This window comes from Panulirus ornatus, chromosome 3, assembly GCF_036320965.1.
Source record: "Panulirus ornatus isolate Po-2019 chromosome 3, ASM3632096v1, whole genome shotgun sequence".
Taxonomy (NCBI): Eukaryota; Metazoa; Arthropoda; class Malacostraca; order Decapoda; family Palinuridae; genus Panulirus; species Panulirus ornatus.
In genome coordinates, this window is record NC_092226.1 from 15,816,398 (window position 1) to 15,842,391 (window position 25,994).

A 25,994-nucleotide genomic window follows, 5' to 3' on the forward strand; every position below is an offset into this window, starting at 1 on the left:
ACTATCACAAGATCCTTGAATGGACCCAATGGTCTGTTGCTTGAAATTCCGTTGACTTATTCTTCGTCAATATAGATTTTTCCTGCAATGAGCGTTACGAGCTAGCACTGTCTTTTGCCAAAATGCCATCGTAGGTGCTGTGTATACTGGCATAATCTCGTTGTTATAATCCTGTTTCCATTGCCATCATCTGGTCGTAAGTATTCTTAGGCACGTACTCTCTCTCATTTCTTGATAAATATTCCAAGCACACTGACACCATAATGAGAACCTTGGGAACTTTAAGAATGGTTACCGTTAAATCATTTTTTGGATTGCACATAAACTTCATACAAATTCATAACTAAACGACTCTACAAACTCATTAATAAACGATTCCACAAACTCAGAAATAAACGACTAAAATAAAGTGCTAATCACTGTTACTTTTTGATAGATTAAATATATTGGTAATACAGCGGTAATTTTAAAAAGGTAAAATAACGTATATAACGTATAAAGTAACGGAGAAATAATACATGCATAAAAGATTTATTTCCTGAAGGCCAACATTGACTTGTATATCCTGAGCATCAGCTGTATGGAACATCAATAAAGAGTAATGCCCTTGTGGTCTGTGATTAATCATAAACATACTAGCAAATAAAAACATCGACATCTTTTTGTGAATCAAACCAAGCATAGAAAACGAACTTCAATACTGGTGGTTTACATTCGCAATTTACAAGATATCATTCTCAAACCATGACGCATATACTCCTCATGCACAGGAAATAAGTGTAGCTTTGTTTGTAAGCAGCGTGTCCGTGTGTGTGTTAACCTACGCCGAGCGGGTCATCAAATCTACACTATTTTGGAAGTTTCAAAGTTACGGCACCAAAATCAGTGCCTTGTATCATAGATATATTTAATTTTCATTAACCGAAGACTACGTACGTATGCCTGATCAGATTTTTTTTTTTTTATTTTTTAGTTCTTGAGCATATTACTCTGTTTAATGTAAGTGGGTTATGGGCATGTTCTGTCACCATCTGGCGTGCAAAGATGTATATCTTAATTTTACTACCAGGATTTTAGACATGGGAACGATATGATGTAGATTTCCAACAAATATCGAGATTTATTAATGTGATCATGGTTTATTATGTTATCGATATTCTTGTTCTAAACTGATCCAAACGTTTCCCTAGACAGAGAAAATCGGTAGGACATGCATGTTCTGGTTGATTGATTCTTGAAAAATGGCACTGTACAGGCAGTTATCTAGATAATGGACACCAATTTCTTTTAAGAGGGAAGAAAAGTAATTTTCAGTGTATGTCCCACACGTTACGAAGTTTCTGATATATGCAATTGATAGATCCACTTATTAGAAGCACTTTGATTATATATATATATATATATATATATATATATATATATATATATATATATATATATATATATATTATATATAATGCCTATATACATACATATGCATATTAACATATACATACATGAACATAAACACACACACACACACATATATATATATATATATATATATATATATATATATATATATATATATATATATATATATACGTAGAAAGTGCATATGAATGTGCACATACACACATGTACATATTCATACTTGCTTACCTTCATTTATTCCTGGCGCTACCCCGCCCTACAGGAAACAGCATCGATAACCCCTGCTCCAGCAATGTATTAGCACTAGGAAAACACACAGAAAAGGCCACATTCGTTCACACTCAGTCTCTAGCTGTCATGTGTAATGCACCAAAACCACAGTTCCCTATCGACATCCAGGCCCCACAGAGCTTTCCATGGTTTACCCCAGATGTTTCATATTCCCTGGTTCAGTCTATTGACAGCATGTTGACCCCAGTGTACAACAACGTTCCATTTCACTCTGTTTCTTGCACACCTCTCGCCTTCCAGTATGTTCAGGCCCCGATTGCTCAAAATCTTTTTACTCCATCCTTCCACCTCCAATTTAGCCTTCCTCTCCTTGTTCCCTCAACACTTGTCACATATCCTTTTTGTCAATCTTTCCTCTCCTTCTCTCCATATGTCCAAACCACTTCAACCTACCCTCTTCTGCTCTCTTAACCACTCTTTTTATATTTCCACACATCTATCTTGCCCTTTCATTACTTACTTGATCAAACCACCTCACACCACAAATTGTCCTCAAATATTTCATTTCCAACACATCTACCCTCCTCTGTACAACCCTATCTATAGCCCATGCCTCACAACCATATACAATTGCTGGAACTACTATTCCTTCAAACATACCCATTTTTCCTCTCCGAGATAACTTTCTCTTCTTCCACACATTCTTCATCGCTCCCGGAACCTTAATCCCCTCCCCCACCCTGACTCTCTTTTTGCTTCCATGGTTTCATTCACTGCTAAGTCCACTCCCATATATCTAAAACACTTCACTTCTTCCAATTTTTCTCCATTTAAACTTACTTCCCAATTAACTTGTCCCTCAACACTATTGCATCTTATAACCTTGCTCTTATTCACATTTACTCTATCCTTTCTCCTTTCATACACTTTTTTCCAAACTTAGCCACCAGATCTGTATCATTGGCGAACAACAATTGACTCACTTCCCAGGCTCTATCATCCCAACAGGCTGCGTAATAAGGTAGACATTTAACTCACAGAGATTTCGTAACATCTGTTGGGTGTAAAACGTAAAAATTCCATGACACCAAAATCTGTAACCGACAGTTTTAGTGATGCATTTGTCAGTTTTTTTGGTGAAATCTCACAAATGGTAAACAAATAGAAAGGACACAATATTATTTTCTTATATGCTTGTACTACATGCAGGGACATTAGAAAAATGGCCGTTTCACCTGTCACTAGTTCAGATTATATAGAGCTTAATTTGTTATGTATGGCTATATTTTAATTGACTGAATCTATAATACAATATGAAAATGTGCCGAGAGTGTGTAGAAATGCCTGTTATCCTTTATTCTTATTCTAGTTAATACCGTTATATGTTTCAGTGTTTGATTCAAACTTAATCCGAGTTCTGCTAAAATGCTGATGATCAGATGCCTATGTATATGTAGGACTCAAATTAATGCTTATGGGCTTTGACCTACTTTGGGTCAAATTCCTATTTCTCTATAGACATCTGAACTCACTGTACAAAATTTCATTAGAATACCTGGTAATATTCAGAACTTTTTCACAAATACAGTCTTTAGATGACAAAAGGGTAAAATTTTTACTTCCACATTATACAATTTTATGACTTATTTAACCCCAGATTTTCCCCTGTCCATCATGATGCAACCAATAACAGATAATCAATACCAAAAGATAGTTTTAAAGGGAAGTATAAAGCAATATCTCACTTTAAGGTCAATCCTTACAGTAGCAACAAACATTCCATTGGAGAAAAAGTAAGATATCAAAACTATAAAAGTGGAATCTCTGTTCTAGCCTTTAACCATTGTTTGATTTCTCTACATACTGTAGAACTTATGTTGATATTAGGATTGGGAAAAATTGTGGGGTAAGAGCACTCTATTTCAACAGAGTGTAAGGAATCGAGTGGTAACATCTTTATCGAAATGTATCATCTAGAGTAGGAAAACAAGTTGTAAACAATGATTTCAGTAGAGTAGCACAAAGACCATAAACCTTGAAAATGTGCATCTTCTTTCTGATACATTACCAGAGTATCACCAAATACCACCAAAAAACACACAATGAATGTCATAATGAAACCATATACTTATTTCAGAAGTAATGGAGTGTGGAACAATGTTATTTTTTTTTATTTAAGGCATCAGTAGTAAGTGGAGTTTGTGCAAGTACAATAATTACTAAAAGCTGCCAGGTGAGACATGTCAACACCTGACAGCATAGCTCTTACAACTGCCCTAGATATTTATTATTTGTTCTTTCTCCTTGGGTAAGTTGTTTCGTGATTGCTATATTTTTCCTGTATTCTACAGCTACACAACCCTAAGACAAGATTGGCAACAAGCACAAGGACTCATGACACAAATCAACCATTCATCAACATCACTCGTAATACAGAATAGCTCACATACAAAGACAGCACCTTAAAAATATGATTCATAGGAATAAAACGTCACTGGACTAATGACTGCATAATCATCACTTACATGCAATTCATAAGAGTGTAACTTTCCATAGAACCTGGGAAACAGAAGTGTCATAGGGTGGGTGAGGGGGTGAAGGTTCAAGGAGCATTGAAGAATGTGTGGAGAGATCATTATATGGGAGGGCAAAAATGGGTATGTTTGAAGTCATACTAGTTTCATCATTATTTAATGGATGCGAGGCATGGGCTGTAGATAAGACTATGTAGAGAAGGGCGGGTGTGATGGAAATGAAATGTGTGAGGACAGTATGTGATGTGAGGTGGTTTCATCAAGTGATGAAAGGGTAAGAGAGAGGTATGGTAATAAAGTGTGATTAAAGAGCTGAAGACACAGATGAAATGGTTTGGACGTATGGAGAAAATGTGAGAGAAAATGTTGACAAAGAGGATAGATGTGTCAGAAGTGGAGGGATTAAGCAGATGCAGCCTTTCTTTGTCAGCACTGGCACAACCTCACTACAGTGGGAAATGGCAGTCAGAGATGAAAAAATCACCAGTGTTAACTACTGCATAATTATCACCTTTATATCCCCCCCACCATATACCTATCCAAATATGTCCTCCGGCTACTCAGCCTGACTAACGTATTGTATCTCTGTGGAGATTCCAATACACACCACTCTGCTTGGTCAATACTCAAGATCCTATGAGGTGAACTACATATAAGCTGACTGTCCTTTCTGTATCATCTGCCTTTGCACCCAACCAGCAGATTTTCAGCCCACCACTTCTGGCAAACGACTTTGCCAGACATTAACATTTTGTGCTCAGCACTACATACAAAGAACACCTTCAACAGACTACACAAACTGCCCTTTGACTGCTTGCCATTTCTAATAACACTCCACTGGGTTCATACAGCCCCTGTAAAGACCTGCACAAACTAAAGGAAAGCAGACTGGCTGGCCTTTGCTCAATACATGGAATCACTGCTCCAAAACTTCAGCACAAATGATTTGAGATCCCTGAATCATGCAGGCTGACACAGCATCATCACCAACCAAACAAGCAAAAGGGACGTACCACAAGAATATAGGAAGAAATGTAACTCAAACTTCTCACAAGGGGCAGAAGTCAGAAAACAAACCATCTCTGACAAAATTACTTACCATGAACAGAATTCATAGAACCAATCCAAATTATAAACATCTCCATTACTACTCTGTTCACTGAAAGGCAACCTGCAAACTGGCACTTCTTCCTCCATACAATGAACCACTAGACCCACAACAGCCAACCCTGGCACATGCTAAAGAATATACACACCAACCTATCCCCCATCCATGAAGCACTTCTAATCCAATCAGTGACATTCCTTCTCACAAAGAACATGAAGCACTGCTCAACTCTCAACCACAAACCAACCACACGCCTATTGAGGAAAGTTATAAAAAAAGACAAAGTACATCCAGAAACATGCTTATCCACCAGTCACCCCTTATGGTGCTAGCAGTACACTTATAGTTTGTAATGATAATTTTTATTTTTCTTACTGTTTTATATAATTTCATACACCTTTCAAAATTTATATGATTATTTTTTTCAGAAGGCTTTGAGCAATGGGAGTTAAATTAAGGAGGAAAATGCGAAAGAAGTTTCAGTATCGTGCAAATTCAAAAAAGAAGCTAAATGAAATTAAGAGGATGTTCAACCCTGTCATAGAATGGTAAGATGCTTAAATATTCTTTAATAGACTATGATTAAAACAAATTTTTATCTGATATAGCCTTTTGTAAATGTATATATACACAGATGCAACTTCACCCTCAATTTGTGGGGAGGTGGTTTCTGTGGTACTTGTCAGAACAATACAGTGTGAATATCTTTAGTCTTTGGTGTGTCTGTCAGGGAATGGCATATGTTGGTGTAAGATGAAAGCCAGCAAGGTGGCGGGTTTGAACGATATGGCAGTGGAATTTATTAAAAAAGGGGGCGACTTTGTTGTTGACTGGTTGGTGAGGATATTCAGTGTATGTATTCCTCATGGTGAAGTGCTTAAGGAGTGGCAGAATGCATGCATAGTGTCATTGTACAAAGGTAAAGGGGATAAAGGTGAGTGTTCAAATTACAGAGGTATAAGTTTGTTGAGTATTTCTGGGAAATTATATGGGAGGGTATTGATTGATAGGGTGAAGGCATGTACAGAGCAACAGATTGGGGAAGAGCAGTGTGGTTTCAGAAGTGGTTGAGGATGTGTGGATCAGGTGTTTGCTTTGAAGAATGTATGTGAGAAATATTTAGAAAAACAAATGGATTTGTATGTAGTATTTATGTATCTGGAGAAGGCACATGATAAGAGTTGATGGAGATGCTCTGTGGAAAGTATTAAGAGTATATGGTGTGGGAGGCAAGTTGCTAGAAGCAGTGAGAGGTTTTTATCGAGGATGTAAGGCATGTGTACGAGTAGGAAGAGAGGAAAGCGATTGGTTCTCGGTGAATGTTGGTTTGTGGCAGGGGTGCATGATGTCTCCATGGTTGTTGAATTTGTTTATGGATGGGGTTAGGGAAGTGAATGCAGGAGTTTTGGAAAGGGGCAAGTATGCAGTCTGTTGTGGATGAGAGGGCTTGGGAAGTGAGTCAGTTATTGTTAGCTGATGATACAACACTGGTGGCTGATTTGGGTGAGAAACTGCAGAAGCTGGTGACTGAGTTTGGTAAAGTGTGTGAAAGAAGAAAGCTGAGAGTAAATGTGAATTAGAGCAAGGTTATTAGGTACAGTAGGGTTGAGGGACAAGTCAATTGGGAGGTAGGTTTGGAGGAAGTGAAGTGTTTTAGATGTCTGGGAGTGGATTTGGCAGTGGATGGAACCATGGAAGTGGAAGTGAGTCACAGGGTGGGGGAGGGGGCAAAGGTTCTGGGAGTGTTGAAGAATGTGTGGAAGTCGAGAACATTATCTTGGAAAGCAAAAATGGGTGTGTTTGAAGGAATAGTGGTTCCAACAATGTTATATGGTTGTGAGGTGTGGGCTATAGATAGAGTTGTGTGGAGGAGGGTAGATGTGTTGGAAATGAGATGTTTGAGGACAAAATGTGGTGTGAGGTGGTTTGATCGAGTACATAATGAAAGGGTAAGAGAGATGTGTGGTAACAAAAAGAGGGTGTATTGAAATGGTTTGGTCACATGGAGAGAATGAGTAAGGAAAGATTTACTAAGAGGATATATGTGTTAGAGGTGGAGGGAATGAGGAGAAGTGGGAGACCAAATTAGAGGTGGAAGGATGGAGTGAAAAAGATTTTGAACGATCAGGTCCTGAACATGCAGGAGGGTGAAAGGCGTGCAAGGAATAGAGTGAATTGGAACAATATGGTATACCGAGGTTGACGTGCTGTCAGTGGATTGAACCAGGGCATGCGAAGCATCTAGGGTAAACAATGGAAAGATTTGTGGGGCCTGGATGTGGAAAGGGAGCTGTGGTTTCGGTGCATTATAAATGACAGGTAGAAACCGAGTGTGAACAAATGTGGCCTTTGTTGTCTTTATCTAGTGCAACCTCGCGCATGTGTGGGGTGAGAGGCTGTCATTTCATGTGTGGCGGGGTGGCAACAAGAAGGAATAAAGACAGCAAATATGAATTATGTACATGTGTGTATATGTATATGTCTGTGTATTTATATATATGTATACGTTGAAATGTATAGGTATTTATACATGCAGGTTTGGACATGTATGTATATACATGTGTATGTGGGTGGGTTGGGCCATTCTTTCATCTGTTTCCTTGCACTACCTCGCTAATGCGGGAGACAGTGGCAAAGTGTAATAATAATGATAAATAGAATAAAGTATTAAAGTGTGATGTGGGGATGAGTATTTTTTTCTGTTTGAAGCTGATGGTTAGTTATGAAATGGATTGGATGAAATGTCTTTTGCTAAGAATTGGATGTCATGCATTTTGAGGTGGGATTGTATTGGCATAATTTTTTGTTTCATGGTTCTGCTGTTAAATGTTTGTGGTTACTATTATTGTTTTGTGAACCTAGGACCCCTATTGTGAGACTCCTACAGATTTAAGGTTATGCACCATGCACCATCAAAGTAAGTTTGGCTCTTTTTGGATGAAAAGTTCCCTGATGTCATTATACTCATTTTCAGTTACCATTCTTAAGCATAGCCTGCAAACATTGAATATACAGTATAGTGTAGTATAGCATACTTATGTATTCTATGGAGCCCCTTCTATCTTTGTGGAACTTTTAGTGTTGACGAATATTGCCACGTCTTCTGGTCAGATCTCAGAGCATAAAGTATAATGTTGTATGTACCTAAGGCTGCACTTTTCAGTAGGAGGGAAATGTAGATTCCTTTGGAGCGTGAAAATTTTGACAACACTGTAGAGGGAATGAAGAGAAGTGGGAGACCAGATTGGAGGTGGAAGGTTGGAGTGAAAAAGATTTTGAGCGATTAGGGCCAGAACATACAGGAGGGTGAAAGACGTACAAGGAATAAAGTGAATTGGAACGATGTGGTATGCTGGGGTCGATGTCCTGTCAATGGATTGAACCAGGGTATGTGAAGCGTCTGGGGTAAACCGTGGAAAGTTTTTTGGGGCCTGGATGTGGAAAGGGAGCTGTGGTTTCGGGCATTATTGCATGACAGCTAGAGACTGAGTGTGAACGAATGGGGCCTGTGTTGTCTTTTCCTAGCGCTACCTCGCACACATGAGGGGGGAGGGGGATGGTATTCCATGTGTGGCGAGATGGCGATGGAAATGAATAAAGGCAGACAGTGTGAATTGTGTGCATGGGTATATATGTATGTGTCTGTGTGTGTATATATATGTGTACATTGAGATGTATAGGTATGTATTTTTGTGTGTGTGGACGTGTATGTACATATAAGTGTATGGGGGTGGGTTGGGCCATTTCCTTCGTCTGTTTCCTTGCGCTACCTCGCAAACGCGGGAGACAGCGACAAAGCAAAATAAAATAAATGATAATTTATGTTTATCATATTTAGTCGCTGTCTCCTGCGTTAGCGAGGTAGCTCAAGGAAACAGACGAAAGAATGGCCCAACCCACCCACATAAACATGTATATACATAAACGCCCACACACGCATATATACATACCTATACATTTCAAAGTATAAATACATATACATACACAGACATAAACATATATACACATATACATATTCATACTTGCTGCCTTCATCCATTCCCATTGCCACCCTGCCACACATGAAAAAAGCACCCCCATCCCCCCATGTGTACACGAGTTAGCTTTAGGAAGAGACAAAAAAGGCCACATTCATTCACAGTCTCTAGCTGTCATGTGTAATGCACCAAAACCACAGCTCCCTTTCCATATCCAGGCCCCACAAAATTTTCCATGGCTTACCTAGACACTTCACATGCCCTGGTTCAATCCAATGACAGCATGTCGACCCCAGTATACCACATCGTTCCAATTCACTCTATTCCTCGCATGCCTTTTACCCTCCTGTATGTTCAGGACCCAGTCGCTCAAAATCTTTTTCACTCCATTGACCATGTAGCAAGGCAGCACCAGGAACAGACAAAGAATGGCATGATTTGCTCAGATCCACTCCCTAGTTTCAATTTCCTCTATTCCATATTTGCCTTACAGCTTCCTATATGCTCTGGCCCAGATCATTCAAAGCATCTTTCACTCCGTCCTTCCATCTCCAGTTAGGTCTACCCCTTCTCTTTATCCCCTTCCCTTCTAATATGTATATCATACTCTCAAATATCCCCTCCTCACTCTTGCTTTCCATAAGTCCAGACCATTTCAACACATCCTTTTCAGCTTTCTTGGTCATACTATTCTTGCGACCACAGTTCTCTATTACCCTATCATTTCTTACTCAGTCATCCCTTTTCAGTCCACATAATGACCTCAGACATGTAATTTCTAACACATTCGCCCTCTTCTGCACTTTATCATCTAGGAACCATATTTCTCATCTATACAACATCATTGGGACTACTTTACCATCAAACATACCCATATTTGTCCTCATAGACAGTGAGTTATCTAAAACTTGATTTCCTTCAAGTTCTCTTCACACTCACACTGTCTCTTTCCACTGCTAAACCTAATAATCTTGCTTTTGTTCACATTTGCTCAAAACTTTTTCCTTCCACAAACTTCCAAACTCAGACACTTGCTTTTGCAGTTTCTTACCAAAACTTGCCTCCAGCATCATGTCATCAGCAAACACCTCCCATTCTCTCCACCTCTGTTAAACTTTAAGCTCTTCACAACATCCACATTCACTTCCATCCCATCCCATCCATAAACAGATTAAACAGCCATGACGGCATACCACACATACCCACAAACACACCCCTCTGCAGACCCATCACCTGGACCCACTTATCCTTCTCTCTCCCTACCTACATGCGCACCTTACTCCCAAGATAAAAACTCTTCACTGCCTCTGATAGAAATTTGCCATTTTCATGTACTGAGGAAACACCAAGAACAGATGAAAAATGGCCTCATTTACTCACATTCACACTCCAACTATCATGTATAATGCACCAAAACCAGATGCTATATCATTGGGATTATAGTATCATCAAAGACTTGTCAGTTCAAAAGAGCTAATCGTTATCCTGCTTTTTGAAGCAGTGTAGCCTTAGGGCTATAGGAGCTTCTGGAAAATGTCCTGGAATAAGTCAGTAACCAGCTCAAAGAAAACCACCCACCATCAGTAGAAACCAGAGAACAAAGTCAATCTCTAAACAACTCCATCATTAACCAAATCACTTAAAGGCAAGCTGCAAAGTGGCACTCATTCCCTTATACATGAACCACAAAACTCAACAGCCAACTCTGGTGCATGACAAAGAAGAAACAATTACCACGCTAAAGCAATCCCCATTGCAGACATACACTGAGTTATTTCAATAACATTCCTTTTTCCCTGAGGACACACAAACTTACATACTACTCAAAAATCAACCTCAAACCAATCTCACCCCTAAACAGAAAAGGCATGAAAAACTTACTCAAAATTCCTCCTCAGACAACTGCTCATCCATCCTTCACTCCCACTGATATAATCAATGCAATCAAAACCTTAGAGTTTTCCTGCATTAAACCCTAATGCCATATAAAATTTTATGTAAAACACTTTGGCCAATTTGCTATCGAAGCACTTAAAGATATCTTCAACCGCCCCTGGCTACATAACAAAATTCCTACTACAGCTGGGAAACAACAGAAAGTAAGACCATAAACATCGTTTTGAACAGTTTGTACGTGGTGGAGTTAAGGAAGAAAAATTCTTGAGTATGGGCTTTTTCAAATTGTGATTTGTTTTTCCTATAATGTTGGATATTGCCATGTATCTGATGAATACTGTCCAAATGTGTTGAAAATTAAAATTTTTCCGTAAAATGCTCAACCGTGAGGATATCCCTGAAGTGAAAAATTTTGTCCCAAGGCAAACCTGCCAGCTCCACATTAGAAGACACTTAACACTGAGTTTGGAGGTGGATGGGTTGTAGGAAAACTTATGAAATAGTATGAATTATTTTTTTAATGCATGATAGGCTTTGTGTGTCTTTCCAATTCCTGAAATGAACTTTTGGTAGGAAGGCTTTGCCTTCCGAACTGCCCGTCATAGCAGTGCTTGTAAGAAATTTGCTAGAGGGGGTCATAACCAATCTACCTCTCGTACTTAGTTATCAAATGAAAATCCTGGTTTTATTGGTATTGTCATCCACCTTATTCTCCTGTTGATTGGTATTAATTATATGACGTGTATGCAGTAAAGCATCTCATCGTATAAGTTGCTTTTCTTCATGTGTTCTGGATATTGATGCATGTCTTTTCTGTCAAGTGTGTCTTCTGGATCACGTACTCTTTCTTAGTTGAACTTGACATTAGCACAAGATACATTTTGGTTTTAGTTCCACAGTTTCTACATTCCTGAATGTCTCTTTTACCCCCCTTTTAACATAAGTAATTCTTACACTTAAAACATTAACTTTTTTCTCAAGTAATCTTAAGTAACTCCTTTATATTATTCCTTTACTCTGTATATAACTTTTTCATTGCCCTCGTTAATTGAGATGTAGATTTAATGTAAAGCATAAGGTAATTTATTTGAAGAATTTATTTGAATTTCTATTACGGTTCGCTGATAAAGTCTTTCACAGTTGTCAAATGGGTGATATATTTTGCATCATCATCACATTGATCTGGTTAATTCATACATACATATTCACCATTTCCCGCGTTAACAAGGTAGCGTTAAGAACAGAGGACTGAGCCTAAGAGGGAAAATCCTCACTTGGCCCCCTTCTCTGTTCTTTCTTTAAAAAAAAAAAAAACTAGAGGGGAGGATTTCCAGCCCCCTGCTCCCTCTCATTTTAATCACCTTCTACGACACACAGGGAATACATGGGAAGTATTCTTTCTCCTGTCTCCATACAGATATTTGTTTTTTTTAAACAGTTTTACTCCCTTCCTTCCATTTATCTAATAGATTACAACATGTAGTTGTAAACCATGCCACCTCCAGTGCCTTCATGAAAAAAGCTTAGTACCCAAGGAACTGTACATACACCCCTCCTGTTCATCTGAAACTGACACAAGCATGATCCACAGTAACATTAATGAGTAGATGAATAAAAGTTAAGTGGTTTAGTTACGTAAGGCACAGACAATAAATTGTCACATGAAAAAAGAAAGAAAGTGGCTTTTGTTTTTTCTTAGCGCTACCTCGCTCACACGCAGGGGGAGGAGATTGTCATTTCATGTGTGGCTAGGTGGCGACAAAAATGGATAAGGGCAGACAGTATTTTGTCGACTGCCATTGTGAATACATAATTGCTTTCATTTTTTGTTTGAATTATTGATGAGATTGATTATTTAATATTGTTTACTTTTGAGGTTTGCTTGATTTTGACCTCCTGGCCCAATTGACATACATATATTTCCTCTTGAAACACTTCATTTATGTTGCAGATGTTTTTAATACATGTTCCATTTTGCTTTACGCCTGTGATTATGAAACAATTTACTTATTCCAGTATGCCAGTAAGGAAAGCATGGAACAACAAGAAAAGTACTCCTTCTAACATGGCAGATATGGGACTTGTCTTTGACTTGGACAGAGATGTACCAGTCCAGAAAAAGGTAAGATGCAATGTCACTTTAACTACAATTCAAATGTAATGTGTATTTGATATTGGTGTAAGTTTGGTTTTCTGTTATTGACCCAGTTTGTGATAGTAAATGTACCTGGGCTGGAGAGGCCTAAGTCTCTGGGCTCTTTTAGAACTGTCTGATAAAAAAGGGAAGCTGAGAGTACTAAAACGCACAATATCTTGGTTAAATATTGCTGTGGAGTATGAATTATACAGCACTCCCCCCCAGAGAACCAAAGGTGTGGTTTCAGTGGTTTCCAGAATATTTTAAAACACTTATCTGTGTTGCAGTATTTAGCTTTATGGATCTCCATTGTGTAATGGTCAGCACTGCTAACTGTGATGCGCTCATGGGTCACCTGGGATTGAGCCAGCATAGGTTCAAGTCTTGATCATGGCAGTTGGTCCACAGTCAACCCAGCTGTTCATCATTCCCTTGAATGATGAACCATGAATGATGAATTGTGTACCAGGCTTAGGCTAGGTTATATATATGTGTGGCATAAATGAGATGGCCTTGATTAGGGCATATAATTGCCTGTACCACCTCAGCCAGCATTAAAAGATATACAGACCATGGTAATAAGAATAAAGTACCAATAAATGACCACTTCATATTACTTTCCATAGTAGGATTCAGGATATACCTCAGCAGAACAAGTGAACCCACTTAGTAGGCACGACAGCAGTATACATACCATGAACATGCCTCATTAAGATTCAGAAGAGGACTTTTGATCAAACTTTTTCTGAGAATGATGGTATGGTCATGGCACTATAGCCATTGCAATTAGGTGTCAAGGGTATGAACAGTTAGCTGCCCATCATTTAGATTGAATAGTCCCTGAGTTATTTTACCAAAGAAAATCCAAGGAATTTGAAAACAAGGAGCATTTTGGTAAAACAGGAAATTTTGAACACATGTGCAGGGTAAACATTGCAGTAAAGGTTTAATCAAAATTAATTCAGACTTCTAGTGATGTGATGTAGCCAACATGGAAAGCTACTGCAGTCTTACTTCACAGTTAACACAGGAAAATTGATTTTATAAACTTAAAGATGAATTTCATATTTCATGTCCAGGAAATGCATGCTACCGCAGTCTTACTTCACAGTTAACACATATGAAAATTGATTTTATAAAGTTAAAGATGAATTCTGTATTTCATGTCCAGGAAATGCATGCTCATGGGGCACACAGTAGATTTTAAGGTAATCCCCAAATTAAGTTCTTTACAAATGAACTTTTTTTTTCGATGTACATTGTTCAAAGGTTAAAGTCTGCTGTATTTGCAGGAAACTTTGTGTTTGAATAAATTAATGCTATTAGATAATGAATAGTTTGTAATCATGGTTTATTTGTATATCTTACAGAACGAACACACAGCTGTAAAAAGTCCTAAAAATAAGAGAAAAGAGAAACCAACAGAAGTGGTAAGTGTTTGTATTTATTCACAAAATGTAGATATGCACACACACACACATGCATGCTATAAGTGGGGCCTGACAAGTATAGAAGTCTCTCCACATACTCTACAAGTATGTAATTACATACAGAATTTACTGAAGTTTTAGAATGATTAAATGATGTTGATGGCATTAGAGGTAGTCATAAGGGATTAGAAATGTGCAGGTATTGTTTCTATGTACTGGATGGGATATCAAGTTGATAACCAGAACTATACTATAGACTTGTCATAGATTGGCATAGTGTGTAAGGTTTTAGAAAATAAAATCCGCCAATCCTCAGGCACTTCACCATGAGCCATACATACATTGAATATCCTCACCAACCAGTCCACAACACAGTCACCTCCTTTTTCAGTAAATTCCAGTACATTTATATCCTTTAATTAAAGGCAAGGGGAACAGAGGTAATTGCTCAGAATCCATAGCTATAAGTCTGTTGATGTTACGTAATAAATTATATGGGAGAGTGGGGATTGAGAGGGTGGTGGTATACACAGAACTTCAGAGTAGGGAGCAGCAGCGTGGTTTCAAGAGGGATAGGGAATGTGTGGATCAGTTGTTTGTTGTAAAGAATTTTAAGGGGAATACAGTACTTGGGAAAGAGAATATATTGTATAGGTCAGTTATTGATCTGGAGAAAGCATATCATGACATTTGAGAGAGTCTTTATGGAAACTGCTATGACTTTTTTTGGGTAAATGGAAAGTTACTAAAAGTAGCATAGAGTTTTTACTTGGTGAGAAAGGCATATGTGCTGGTAGGAATGGAAGAGGGTAAGTTGTTCTTGGTGAAGGTGGGTCTTTGTTAAGGATTTGTTATGTCGCTGTAGTTGTTTAATTCATTTGTGGACAGGGTGGTGAGAGAGGTAAATGCAATGGTCTTAGAATAAGGATATGCTATGGGTGGGTGGGGGGAGGATATGGGAGGTAAATCACTTACTTTTCACAGATGGTAAAGTTCTTGTGTTAGACTCCAGAAGTAAGTGAAAATGTTTGGGAGAATGTGAAAAGAGAAGGTTGAGAGTAAATGTGAAGAAAAGTAAGGTAAGGGAGTTCAGCACTGGGTGGTTTTAATGTAAGTTTGAATGTGGAGGTGCTTGAAATGAAGTGCTTTTTGTATCAGGGAGTGAACACACAGTGGATAGGATGATGGAGGAAGAAGCTTGTCACAGGGTAGAAGAGGAAAATGAAGTCATTAGAGCAGTAAGAAGCATATAAAAGTGATTATCTGTTAGGGTATATTACATGACTTTACATGAGAAGGACAGACAACAGGAGGCTGGATTGGCCCACGACTGGGTTGTCTGAAAAAAAAATATTTGTGTTGACAAGAAAATGTAATTACAGTCAGCTTTTTTTTTAAGCTATCACCAACTCCTTGCCGCTGCACATTAGCTTCTGGTTCCAGTAGTGTTGTATGGACTAAATTCTTGGACCTTGAATGCAAAAGAAAGGAAGAGGAAGGTCATTTTGGAAAAGAAATGCTTGAGGATGTTACATGGTGTGAGGCAGGTTGCTAATGTAAAGAATTACAGTGTAAGAGATAGGTGTGTTAGTAAATCTGGTCTGATTGAGAGAGCTGACCATGACACATTCATGAGCTGCCCAAGGTTCGAATTCTGGTTGTGGCAGCCAGTCCATAGTAAATCCCCCTCCCTGACATATGTCTGAGTTCCATTCTGACCAGCTGGTCAGACCTCGAAATGGATATAAGTCGGATGCATGTCAGCATTCTTTTGTCCTACTCAATTTCTGTCATGATTATCTCATTTTTTATTAAGCAGCTTCATTATTATGTGATTCTGTAGTTTCTGTTTATCTTTTATTTAAGATTCTTTCGTTCATATTTCATAATTTTTATTTTTTGATTCATATGTTTTCCTTTGTCAATCTTTCTTCACTCATTCTCTCCATATGTCCAAACCATTTCAGCACACCCTTTTCTGCTCTCTCAACCACACTTTTTATTACCACACATCTCTCTTACCCTTTCATTACATATGAGATCAAACCACCTCACACCAATTATTGCCCTCAAACATTTCATTTCCAACACATCCACCCTCCTGTGTACAACCCTATATATAGCCCATGCCTCTCAACCATATATCATTGTTTGAATTACTATTCCTTCATACATACCCATTTTTGCTCTCCGAGATAATGTTCTCTCCTTCCACACATTCTTCATCACTCCCAGAACCTTTGCCCCCCTCCCCCACCCTGTGACTCGCTTTCATGCTTCCATCCGTTGCTAAGTCCACTCTCAGATATCTAAAACTCTTCACTTCCTCCAATTTTTCTCCATTCAGACTTACATCCAAATTAACTTATCCCTCAACCCTACTTAACCTAATAACCTTGCTCTTATTCACATTTACTCTCAACTTTCTCCTTTCACGCACTTTTCCAAACTCACTCACCAACCTCTAGTTTCTCACATGAATCAGCCACCAGAGCCATATCATCAGCTCACTTCTCAGGCCTTCTCATCCACAACTGACTGCATACTTGCCCCTCTCTCCAAAACTCTTGCATTTACCTCCCTAACCACCCCATCCATAAACAAACAGCCATGGGGACATCACACACCCCTGCTGCAGACTGACATTCACTGGAAACCAATCACTCTCCTCTCTTCCTACTCGTACACATGCTTCTAGCAACTTACTTCCCACAGCATATACTCTTAAAACCTTCCACAAAGCCTCTCTTTGATTTTATGAGTATATATACTAGACCATATATATTCTGTAAATGAAATTCACTGATGTCATAGCACGAATTTGCTACTTTCCACACTGTGCTTTCATTTCTGTATTTTAGTAACAGGGTGAAAGGCGTGCAAGGAATAGAGTGAATTGGAACGATGTGGTATACCGGGGTCGACGTGCTGTCAATGGATTGAACCAGGGCATGTGAAGTGTCTGGGGTAAACCATGGAAAGTTTTGTGAGGCCTGGATGTGGAAAGGGAGCTGTGGTTTTCGGTGCATTATACACGACAGCTAGAGACTGAGTGTGAACGAACGTACCCTTTGTTGTCTTTTCCTAGCGCTACCTCACACACATGCTGGGGTAGGGGTTTTGTTATTTCATGTGTGGCGGGGTGGCATTGGGAATGAATAAGGGCAGACAGTACAAATTATGTACATTTGTATATATGTATATGTCTGTGTGTGTGTATATATGTGTATATGTTGAGATGTATAGGTATGTATATGTGCATGTGTGGACGTGTATGTATATACATGTGTATGCGGGTGGGTTGGGCCATTCTTTCGTCTGTTTCCTTGTGCTACCTCGCTAATGCAGGAGACAGCGACAAAGTATAATAAATAGAATAAATAAATAAGGTGTAGTATACTCAGATTAATGTAATACACAAATTTTTCATATTACATATTGAAAAAAAAGGATTTGAATAGCAATTTTTCACAGTTGTACTTCAACATAGTCTATATAGCTATATCTCTGATACCTGTTCCAATTGGAACTCCTTCAAAGGGGAGGCCATGGGAACAATCTCCCTAGCTAAAGAACTCAATTGGCACTTCTTAGCCTTTAGTGCCTCACCCTTAACCCTTAAAAGGCCACTTGCAGAGGACAAGTCCAGTGCAGTGTTTGCAGAAGCTCCTATCTTATGTTCCTAATGACTACTACTGTTTAATGTTCCTGCCTAATGTTTCTACCTAATAATCCAGCCTAAATGTTCCTACCTATTACTTCTATCTTCTGCTCCTACTATTTTGCCAAAAGGCAGGGCTAGCGCATAGTGCTCACCACAGGAAAATCTAGAGTTATGAAGAATTAGATGCGTAAGTTAAGTGTTGTCAAGCATTACATATGACAAGGAGAGATTGTATGTTCGTGAACAGAATGCCAGTAGTCCACATGTTAGTGAGGCAGAAAGAAAAGACAGCTCCCTGGTTCAGAGGAGTGCAACTTGACAAACATTAAAGCGCTGGCTCACTAAGGAGATGTCACTAAGCCAACTGATACCCAGGCCTAACGTTAGTACTGGTAATATACCTCCCTGGTTTTTGGCTACCTACCAACTACTACCCACCACATATTAGCCAAACAGTTGTATATATGCACTAGTCAAAACTTGCCCCCAGAATGGGCTCACAAGCATTCATTTTCATTTTCATGTGGATACACTACACCTTGATTTCTGAAAATGAGCTGATGACCATGGTTATGAAACTACCTTTTAATTTGTCAAATATGGCAACTTTGTTCCCAGATTTTGTTAAATTTGGTAATAGCTACTAATGCTTGTAATCCATGTGATATTTTGATTTGTATGGTAAAAATTTACAGTCCACAGATGCATTATATGCAACATGTATGTGCAAAATCAGTTTTAATGCTAAGAAATATTATTATGTTTATCCAGGTACAGAAGCTAGAAGAAGATGTCAAAAAGAGAAGTGGAAAACCTGTAGAAGTACGTCTAACAAATGCCCAGGTGGAATATGCTACAACAATGCTGGATAAATATGGTTTTGATTATAAGGTAAGTAGGTAAATTAGGAATGCTTTTTTGATTATCACTTTGTCATCGATATCTATAGCTAGAAATGTTTAGAAAACTAAGATTAATGCCAACTGGGTCATTTCCAGCCAAATAACTGCCGAAAAATCCATGATGAAACATTTTGTGGAGGCATTTGATAAAGATTTTATAGGCTAAATGCAAAACTCATTTGGTTTGCATCAAGTTATTAGAAAGGAATCATTTTCAATAGGGATGCATCAGAACTTGATTCCATCTAGTTACTTCTGGATATAACCCCATTTTTTCACATTTCTGGTTCTAGCTAGAATTAAGTTGTATCATGTGGGAATGTTTACAAAAGTGCAAGGGAGGTGGCTATTATGCAGTACAACAGCACTGGTGAGAGAAGTCTGTGGTCAGAATTAGCACCTCGGTCAGATTAGCACTGCCTTAGATATGGTCAAATTTTATGTTAACTTCTCTGTCAGTGACATGCCATACTGACCATATCTCCTACAGGAGCTTGTCTGTCAGTGACATGCCATACTGACCATATCTCTTAAAGAAGCCAGTACTGGGCTTCATGGCAGTTGTTAAGGCAAGAATGTAGGAACCGTTGTGCCCCAATCTCCCTTCCAAATTCCTTTTATATCTAATTTCCAGTCAGTTCCTCACCTAATTCCAAGGCCTTTTTAATGGTATTGAGGATAATCAGGACATTTATCACATGACCATTGATACTTGTGTAATTGATTTGTATTCTTGGATTAGAGTTCCAATCCTACAGTGAATGTGGAAATATTTTTTTTTATTTTTTTTTATTTTGCTTTGTCACTGTCTCCCGCATTAGCAAGGTAGTGCAAGGAAACAGACGAAAAAATGGCCCAACCCACCCACATACATATGTATATACATACACATCCACACGCGCAAATATACATGCCTATACATCTCAACGTATACATATGTATACACACACAGACTTATACATATATATACATGTACATAATTCATACTGTCTGCCCTTATTCATTCCCGTCGCCACCCCGCCACACACGAAATAACAACCCCCTCCCCCCTCATGTGTGCGAGGTAGTGCTAGGAAAAGACAACAAAGGCCACATCCATTCACACTCAGTCTCTAGCCGTCATGAAATAATGCACTGAAACCACAGCTCCCTTTCCACATCCAGGTCCCACAGAACTTTCCATGGTTTACCCCAGACGCTTCATATGCCCTGGTTCAATCCATTGACAGCACATCGACCCTGGTATACCACATCATTCCAATTCACTCTATTCCTTGCATGCCTTTCACCCTCCTGCATGTTCAGGCCACCGATCTCTCAAAATCTTTTTCACTCCATCTTTCCACCTCCAATTTGGTCTCCCACTTCTCCTCGTTCCCTCCACCTCTGACACATATATCCTCTTGGTCAATCTTTCCTCACTCATTCTCTCTATGTGACCAAACCATTTCAAAACACCCTCTTCTGCTCTCTCAACCACACTCTTTTTATTACCACACATATCTCTTACCCTATTATTACTTACTTGATCAAACCACCTCACACCACATATTGTCTTCAAACATCTCATTTCCAGTACATCCACCCTCCTGCGCACAACTGTATCTATAGCCCACGCCTTGCAACCATATAACATTGTTGGAACCACTATTCCTTCAAACGTACCCATTTTTGCTTTCCCGAGATAATGTTCTCAACTTCCACACATTTTTTCAATGCTTCCAGAATTTTCGCCCCCTCCCCTACCCTATGATTCACTTCTGCTTCCATGGTTCCATCCGCTGCCAAATCCACTCCCAGATATTTAAAACACTTCACTTCCTCCAGTTTTTCTTCATTCAAACTTACCTCCCAATTGACTTGTCCCTCAACCCTACTGTACCTAATAACCTCGCTCTTATTCACATTTACTCTCAGCTTTCTTCTTTCACACACTTTACCAAACTCAGTCACTAGCTTCTGCAGTTTCTCACCTGAATCAGCCACCAGCGCTGTATCATCAGCGAACAGTAACTGACTCGCTTCCCAAGCTCTCTCATCCACAACAGACTGCATACTTGCCCCTTTCCAAAACTCTTGCAGTCACCTCCCTAACAACCCCATCCATAAACAAATTAAACAACCATGGAGACATCACGCACCCCTGCCGCAAACCTACATTCACTGAGAAACAATCACTTTCCTTTCTTCCTACTCGTACACATATTGGGTCAAGCGGTGGTGGAAGAAAAGCAAAGCAGAATTACATGAGAAAAAGACCATTGATGAAAATATAGATCCGATGAATTAAGTTAATCTTTTGTAAAATATTTTTACGTGAATGGCATGGAATGAATTGGATTGTCATAACTGACATAGAAAGGTTGGTATACATAAATGGAAGTGAAACAGGTGACATCTTAAAATATTTTTACATGAAGGGCATGGAATGAATTGAATAGTCATAACTGACATAGAAAGGTTGGTATACATAAATAGAAGTGAAACAAGTTACAGCTGTGGATAGAGGCATAAACCAAATTGAGGAGAGTAAAAGATTTAGGAAAAGGGTAAAAGTTGTATCCGGGGAGATTATCCATTTCCAAAAGTGTTCTTGTAGAATCTCTTCCAAACACATCAGTATTCTCCTATTCTCTATTACTGTATGATTCTTTTGAATTTTTCACTCAAGTTTTGCAGTTAGAAGCTTAGACTTGCATACATGCAACCATCTTTCCAGACCGCACTTTTTGATCAAAATTCCCTTGTTTTTCGTCACAGAAATTTTTGCGTCTAACAACTGGCTCAACTTCAGACCTTTAAGTGCAATCAGATGCTTCACATCAACTCACCTTAGCCTTGCTTACTCATAACATATTTAGATTACCCTTCCTAAATATTTTTACCATTATATTCACTTACTTTGTTTATATTCTTAATACATTCCACTTATCCATATCAGATCATGTATCTCATCAGATGTAGCAGTCATAGCCCACATATACCTTCTGTGGGAATGATTGAATGTAGTGCGAGGGTTAGTATTTAATCTTTTAATGTACAGTTAAGGAGGTCTGGTCATATAAACAAACTGCAGCTTCATCATTTAATGATTAACTAGATTTGAAAGTTAGCAATAAATGAAATTTTTTTTTGTCTCAAACAGGCAATGGCTCGGGATCCAAGGAACTACTTCCAGGACACATGGAAGCAGATTCGAGTCAAGATACGGTTGTTTACCAGTAATCCACGGTATTTTGTTCCCTATGCAAGAGAACGAGGAATGCTTAAACCTGAAAATTTAGAAACCCAAGATAAAGAAGAAAAGATTGATTGTTAACTCTTTTTGATAATTGTTTTCAGTATTAACAACAAGACCACTTTTCTACCTGGGACTTATTTTTGATATACAAGATGAGTTTAATATTGGAGGACTTGCTTTGGATGAATGAAAATCTTCAAATATGTTGATGTGTAACTGCATACAGCATTCCAGTGAATAACCCATCCAGAAGACTGACAAGAACTTTTTATCCTACATGTGATGTGGAAAAATGTATGTTAATTCATAGAATAAATATTTATTAGCACATTTACATCAGCTGAAGCATTTGCTGTTCATAATTTGGAAGTTGATTTGGTGGATAACTCACCAGTTTAGCAAATTTGAGTTCAAGATGTGGTCAGTCTTTTTCAGTGGTGCATGCAGGTGAAGTGTTTAGTCATCCTTCTTGTTTACTTATGTATCAAAGCACATAATGTATTGGTTTACAAGTGTGTTGGTAAGTGCAGTAAGTAGAATTCTTCACATATTTCATGCTTTGTAACTGGTATATAAAGTGTTTTTAGTAGTTTTTGATGTACCATTTTATGTATGCAAAAAGAAAATTGTTCTGGTTGCAAAAATATAAAACTCAGGATAATAGTTTGTTGATATATCCTTTTTTGAGACGAAACAAGGGAAAAGTAACATGGGAAACATTAATCAAATGTAAAAGATATAAAGAATATTACATATTCTTTATATTCTACCTTATCCCTGGGGATAGGGGAGAAAGAATACTTCCCATGCATTCCTCACATGTCATAGAAGGCGACTAAAGGGGACGGGAGCAGGGAACTAGAAACCCTCCCCTCCTTGTATTTTAACTTTCTAAACGGGGAAACAGAAGAAGGAGTCACACGGGGAGTGCTCATCCTCCTCCAAGGCTTAGATTGGGGTGTCTAAATGTGTGTGGATGTAACCAAGATGAGAAAAAAGGAGAGATAGGTAGTATGTTTGGGGAAAGGAACCAGGATGTTTTGGCTCTTAGTGAAATGAAGCTCAAGGTTAAAGGGGAAGAGTGGTTCGGGAATGTCTTGGGAGTAAAGTCAGGGGTCAGTGAGAGGACAAGAGCAAGGGAACAAGTAGCACTACTCCTGAAACAGGAGTGGTGGGAGTATGTGATAGAGTGTAAGAAAGTAAACTCTAAATTGATATGAGTAAAACTGAAAGTGGATGGAGAGAGATGGGTGATTATTGGTGCATATGCACGTGGGCATGAGAAGAAAGATCATGAGAGGCAAGTGTTTTGGGAGCAGCTGAGCGAGTGTGTTAGTAGTTTTGATGCACGAAACAGAGTTATATTGATGGGAGATTTGAATGCAAAGGTGAGTAATGTGGCAGTTGAGGGAATAACTGGTGTACATGGGGTGTTCAATATTGTAAATGGAAATGATGAAGAGCTTGTAGATTTTTGTGCTGAAAAAGGACTGGTGACTGGGAATACCTGGTTTAAAAAGAGAGATGCATATAAGTATACGTATGTAAGTAGGAGAGATGGCCAGAGAGCATTATTGGATTACGTGTTAATTGATAGGCGCGTGAAAGAGAGACTTTTGGATGTTGATGTGCTGAGAGGTGCAGCTGGAGGGATGTCTGATTGTTATCTTGTGGAGGCAAAGGTGAAGATTTGTAGAGGTTTCAGAAAAGAAGAGAGAATATTGGGGTGAAGAGAGTGGTGAGAGTAAGTGAGCTTGGGAAGGAGACTTGTGTGAGGAAGTACCAGGAGAGACTGAGTACAGAATGGAAAAAGGAGAGAACAAAGGATGTAAGGGGAGTGCGGGTGGGGTAGTATGTATTTAGGGAAGCACTGATGGCTTGCGCAAAAGATGCTTGTGGCATGAGAAGCGTGGGAGGTGGGCAGATTAGAAAGGGTAGTGAGTGGTGGGATAAAGAAGTAAGATTATTAGTGAAAGAGAAGAGAGAGGCTTTTGGACGATTTTTGCAGGGAAATAATGCAAATGAGTGGGAGATGTATAAAAGAAAGAGGCAGGAGGTCAAGAGAAAGGTGCAAGCGGTGAAAAAGAGGGCAAATGAGAGTTTGGGTGAAAGAGTATCATTAAATTTTAGGGAGAATAAAAAGATGTTTTGGAAGGCGGTAAATAAAGTGCGTAAAACAAGGGAACAAATGAGAACATCAGGGAAGGGGGCTAATGGCGAGGTGATAACAAGTAGTGGTGATATGAGGAGATGGAGTGAGTATTTTGAAGGTTTGTTGAATGTGTTTGATGATAGAGTGGCAGATATAGGGAGTTTTGGTCGAGGTGGTGGGCAAAGTGAGAGGGTTAGAGAGAATGATTTGATAAACAGAGAAGAGGTAGTAAAAGCTTTGGGGAAGATGAAAGCCGGCAAGGCAGCAGGTTTGGATGGTATAGCAGTGGCATTTATCAAAAAGGGGTGACTGTACTGTTGTATAGTGCCATTGTACAAAGGCAAAGGGGATAAGAGTGGGTGCTCAAATTACAGAGGTATAAGTTTGTTGAGTATTCCTGGGAAACTATGGGAGGGTACTGATTGAGAGGGTGAAGGCATTTACAGAGCATCAGATTGGGGAAGAGTAGTGTGGTTTCAGAAGTGGTAGAGGATGTGTGGATCAGGCATTTGTTTTGAAAAATGTATGTGAGAAATACTTAGAAAAGCAAATGGATTTGTATGTAACATTTATGGATTTGAAGAAGGCATATGGTAAGAGTTGATGCTCTGTGGAAGGTATTAAGAATATATGGTGTGGGAGGTAAGTTGTTAGAAGCAGTGAAAAGTTTTTATCGAGGATGTAAGGCATGTGTACATGTGGGAAGAGAGGAAAGTAATTGGTTCTCAGTGAATGTTGGTTTGCAGCAGGGGTGCATGATGTCTCCATGGTTGTTTGATTTGTTTATGGATGGGGTTGTTAGGGTGGTGAATGTACGAGTTTTGGAAAGAGGGGCAAGTATGCAGTCTGTTGTGGATGAGACAGCTTGGGAAGTGAGTCAGTTGTTGTTCGCTGATGATACAGTGCTGGTGGCTGAGTTTGGTAAAGTGTGTGAAAGAAAGCTGAGAGTAAATGTGAATAAGAGCAAGGTATTAGGTAAAGTAGGGTTGAGGCTCAAGTCAATTGGGAGGTAAGTTTGAATGGAGAAAAACTGGAGGAAGTGAAGTGTTTTAGATATCTGGGAGTGGATTTGGCAGCGGATCAAACCATGGAAGCGGAAGTGAATCGTAGAGTGGGGGAGGGGGCGAAAGTTCTGGGAGCGTTGAAAAATGTGTGGAAGTCGAGAACGTTATCTTGGAAAGCAAAAATGGTTATGTTTGAAGGAATAGTGGTTCAAACAATGTTATATGGTTGTGAGGCGTGGGCTATAGATAGAGTTGTGCGCAGGAGGGTGGATGTACTGGAAATGAGATGTTTGAGGACAATATGT

At 38.9% G+C, this 25,994-nt stretch overlaps 1 protein-coding gene across 2 annotated transcripts; it reads left to right on the top strand.

Moving 5' to 3' along the window:
- Positions 1–762: 762 nt before the first annotated feature.
- Positions 763–23,194, top strand: LOC139760771 (nucleolar protein 16). Of its 2 annotated transcripts, none has more exons than XM_071684346.1 (6): positions 763–932; positions 5,715–5,834; positions 13,176–13,281; positions 14,667–14,726; positions 19,162–19,281; positions 22,438–23,194. In XM_071684346.1, exons 2-6 carry the CDS (start codon positions 5,728–5,730, stop codon positions 22,609–22,611), a joined length of 567 nt encoding a protein of 188 aa, XP_071540447.1. In that variant the 5' UTR covers positions 763–932; positions 5,715–5,727; the 3' UTR covers positions 22,612–23,194. The 2 variants fall into 2 exon arrangements, with proteins under 2 accessions (XP_071540447.1, XP_071540440.1); XM_071684339.1 differs by having other exon boundaries at positions 776–932; positions 5,718–5,834.
- Positions 23,195–25,994: the final 2,800 nt, after the last annotated feature.

Coding starts and splice junctions, on each gene's coding strand:
- LOC139760771 (XM_071684346.1), top strand. CDS start 5,728: ATGGGAGTTAAATTAAGGAGGAAAATGCGAAAGAAGTTTCAGTATCGT. Junction 13,282..14,666: donor ATGTACCAGTCCAGAAAAAG/GTAAGATGCAAT, acceptor TATATCTTACAG/AACGAACACACAGCTGTAAA. Junction 19,282..22,437: donor AATATGGTTTTGATTATAAG/GTAAGTAGGTAA, acceptor TGTCTCAAACAG/GCAATGGCTCGGGATCCAAG.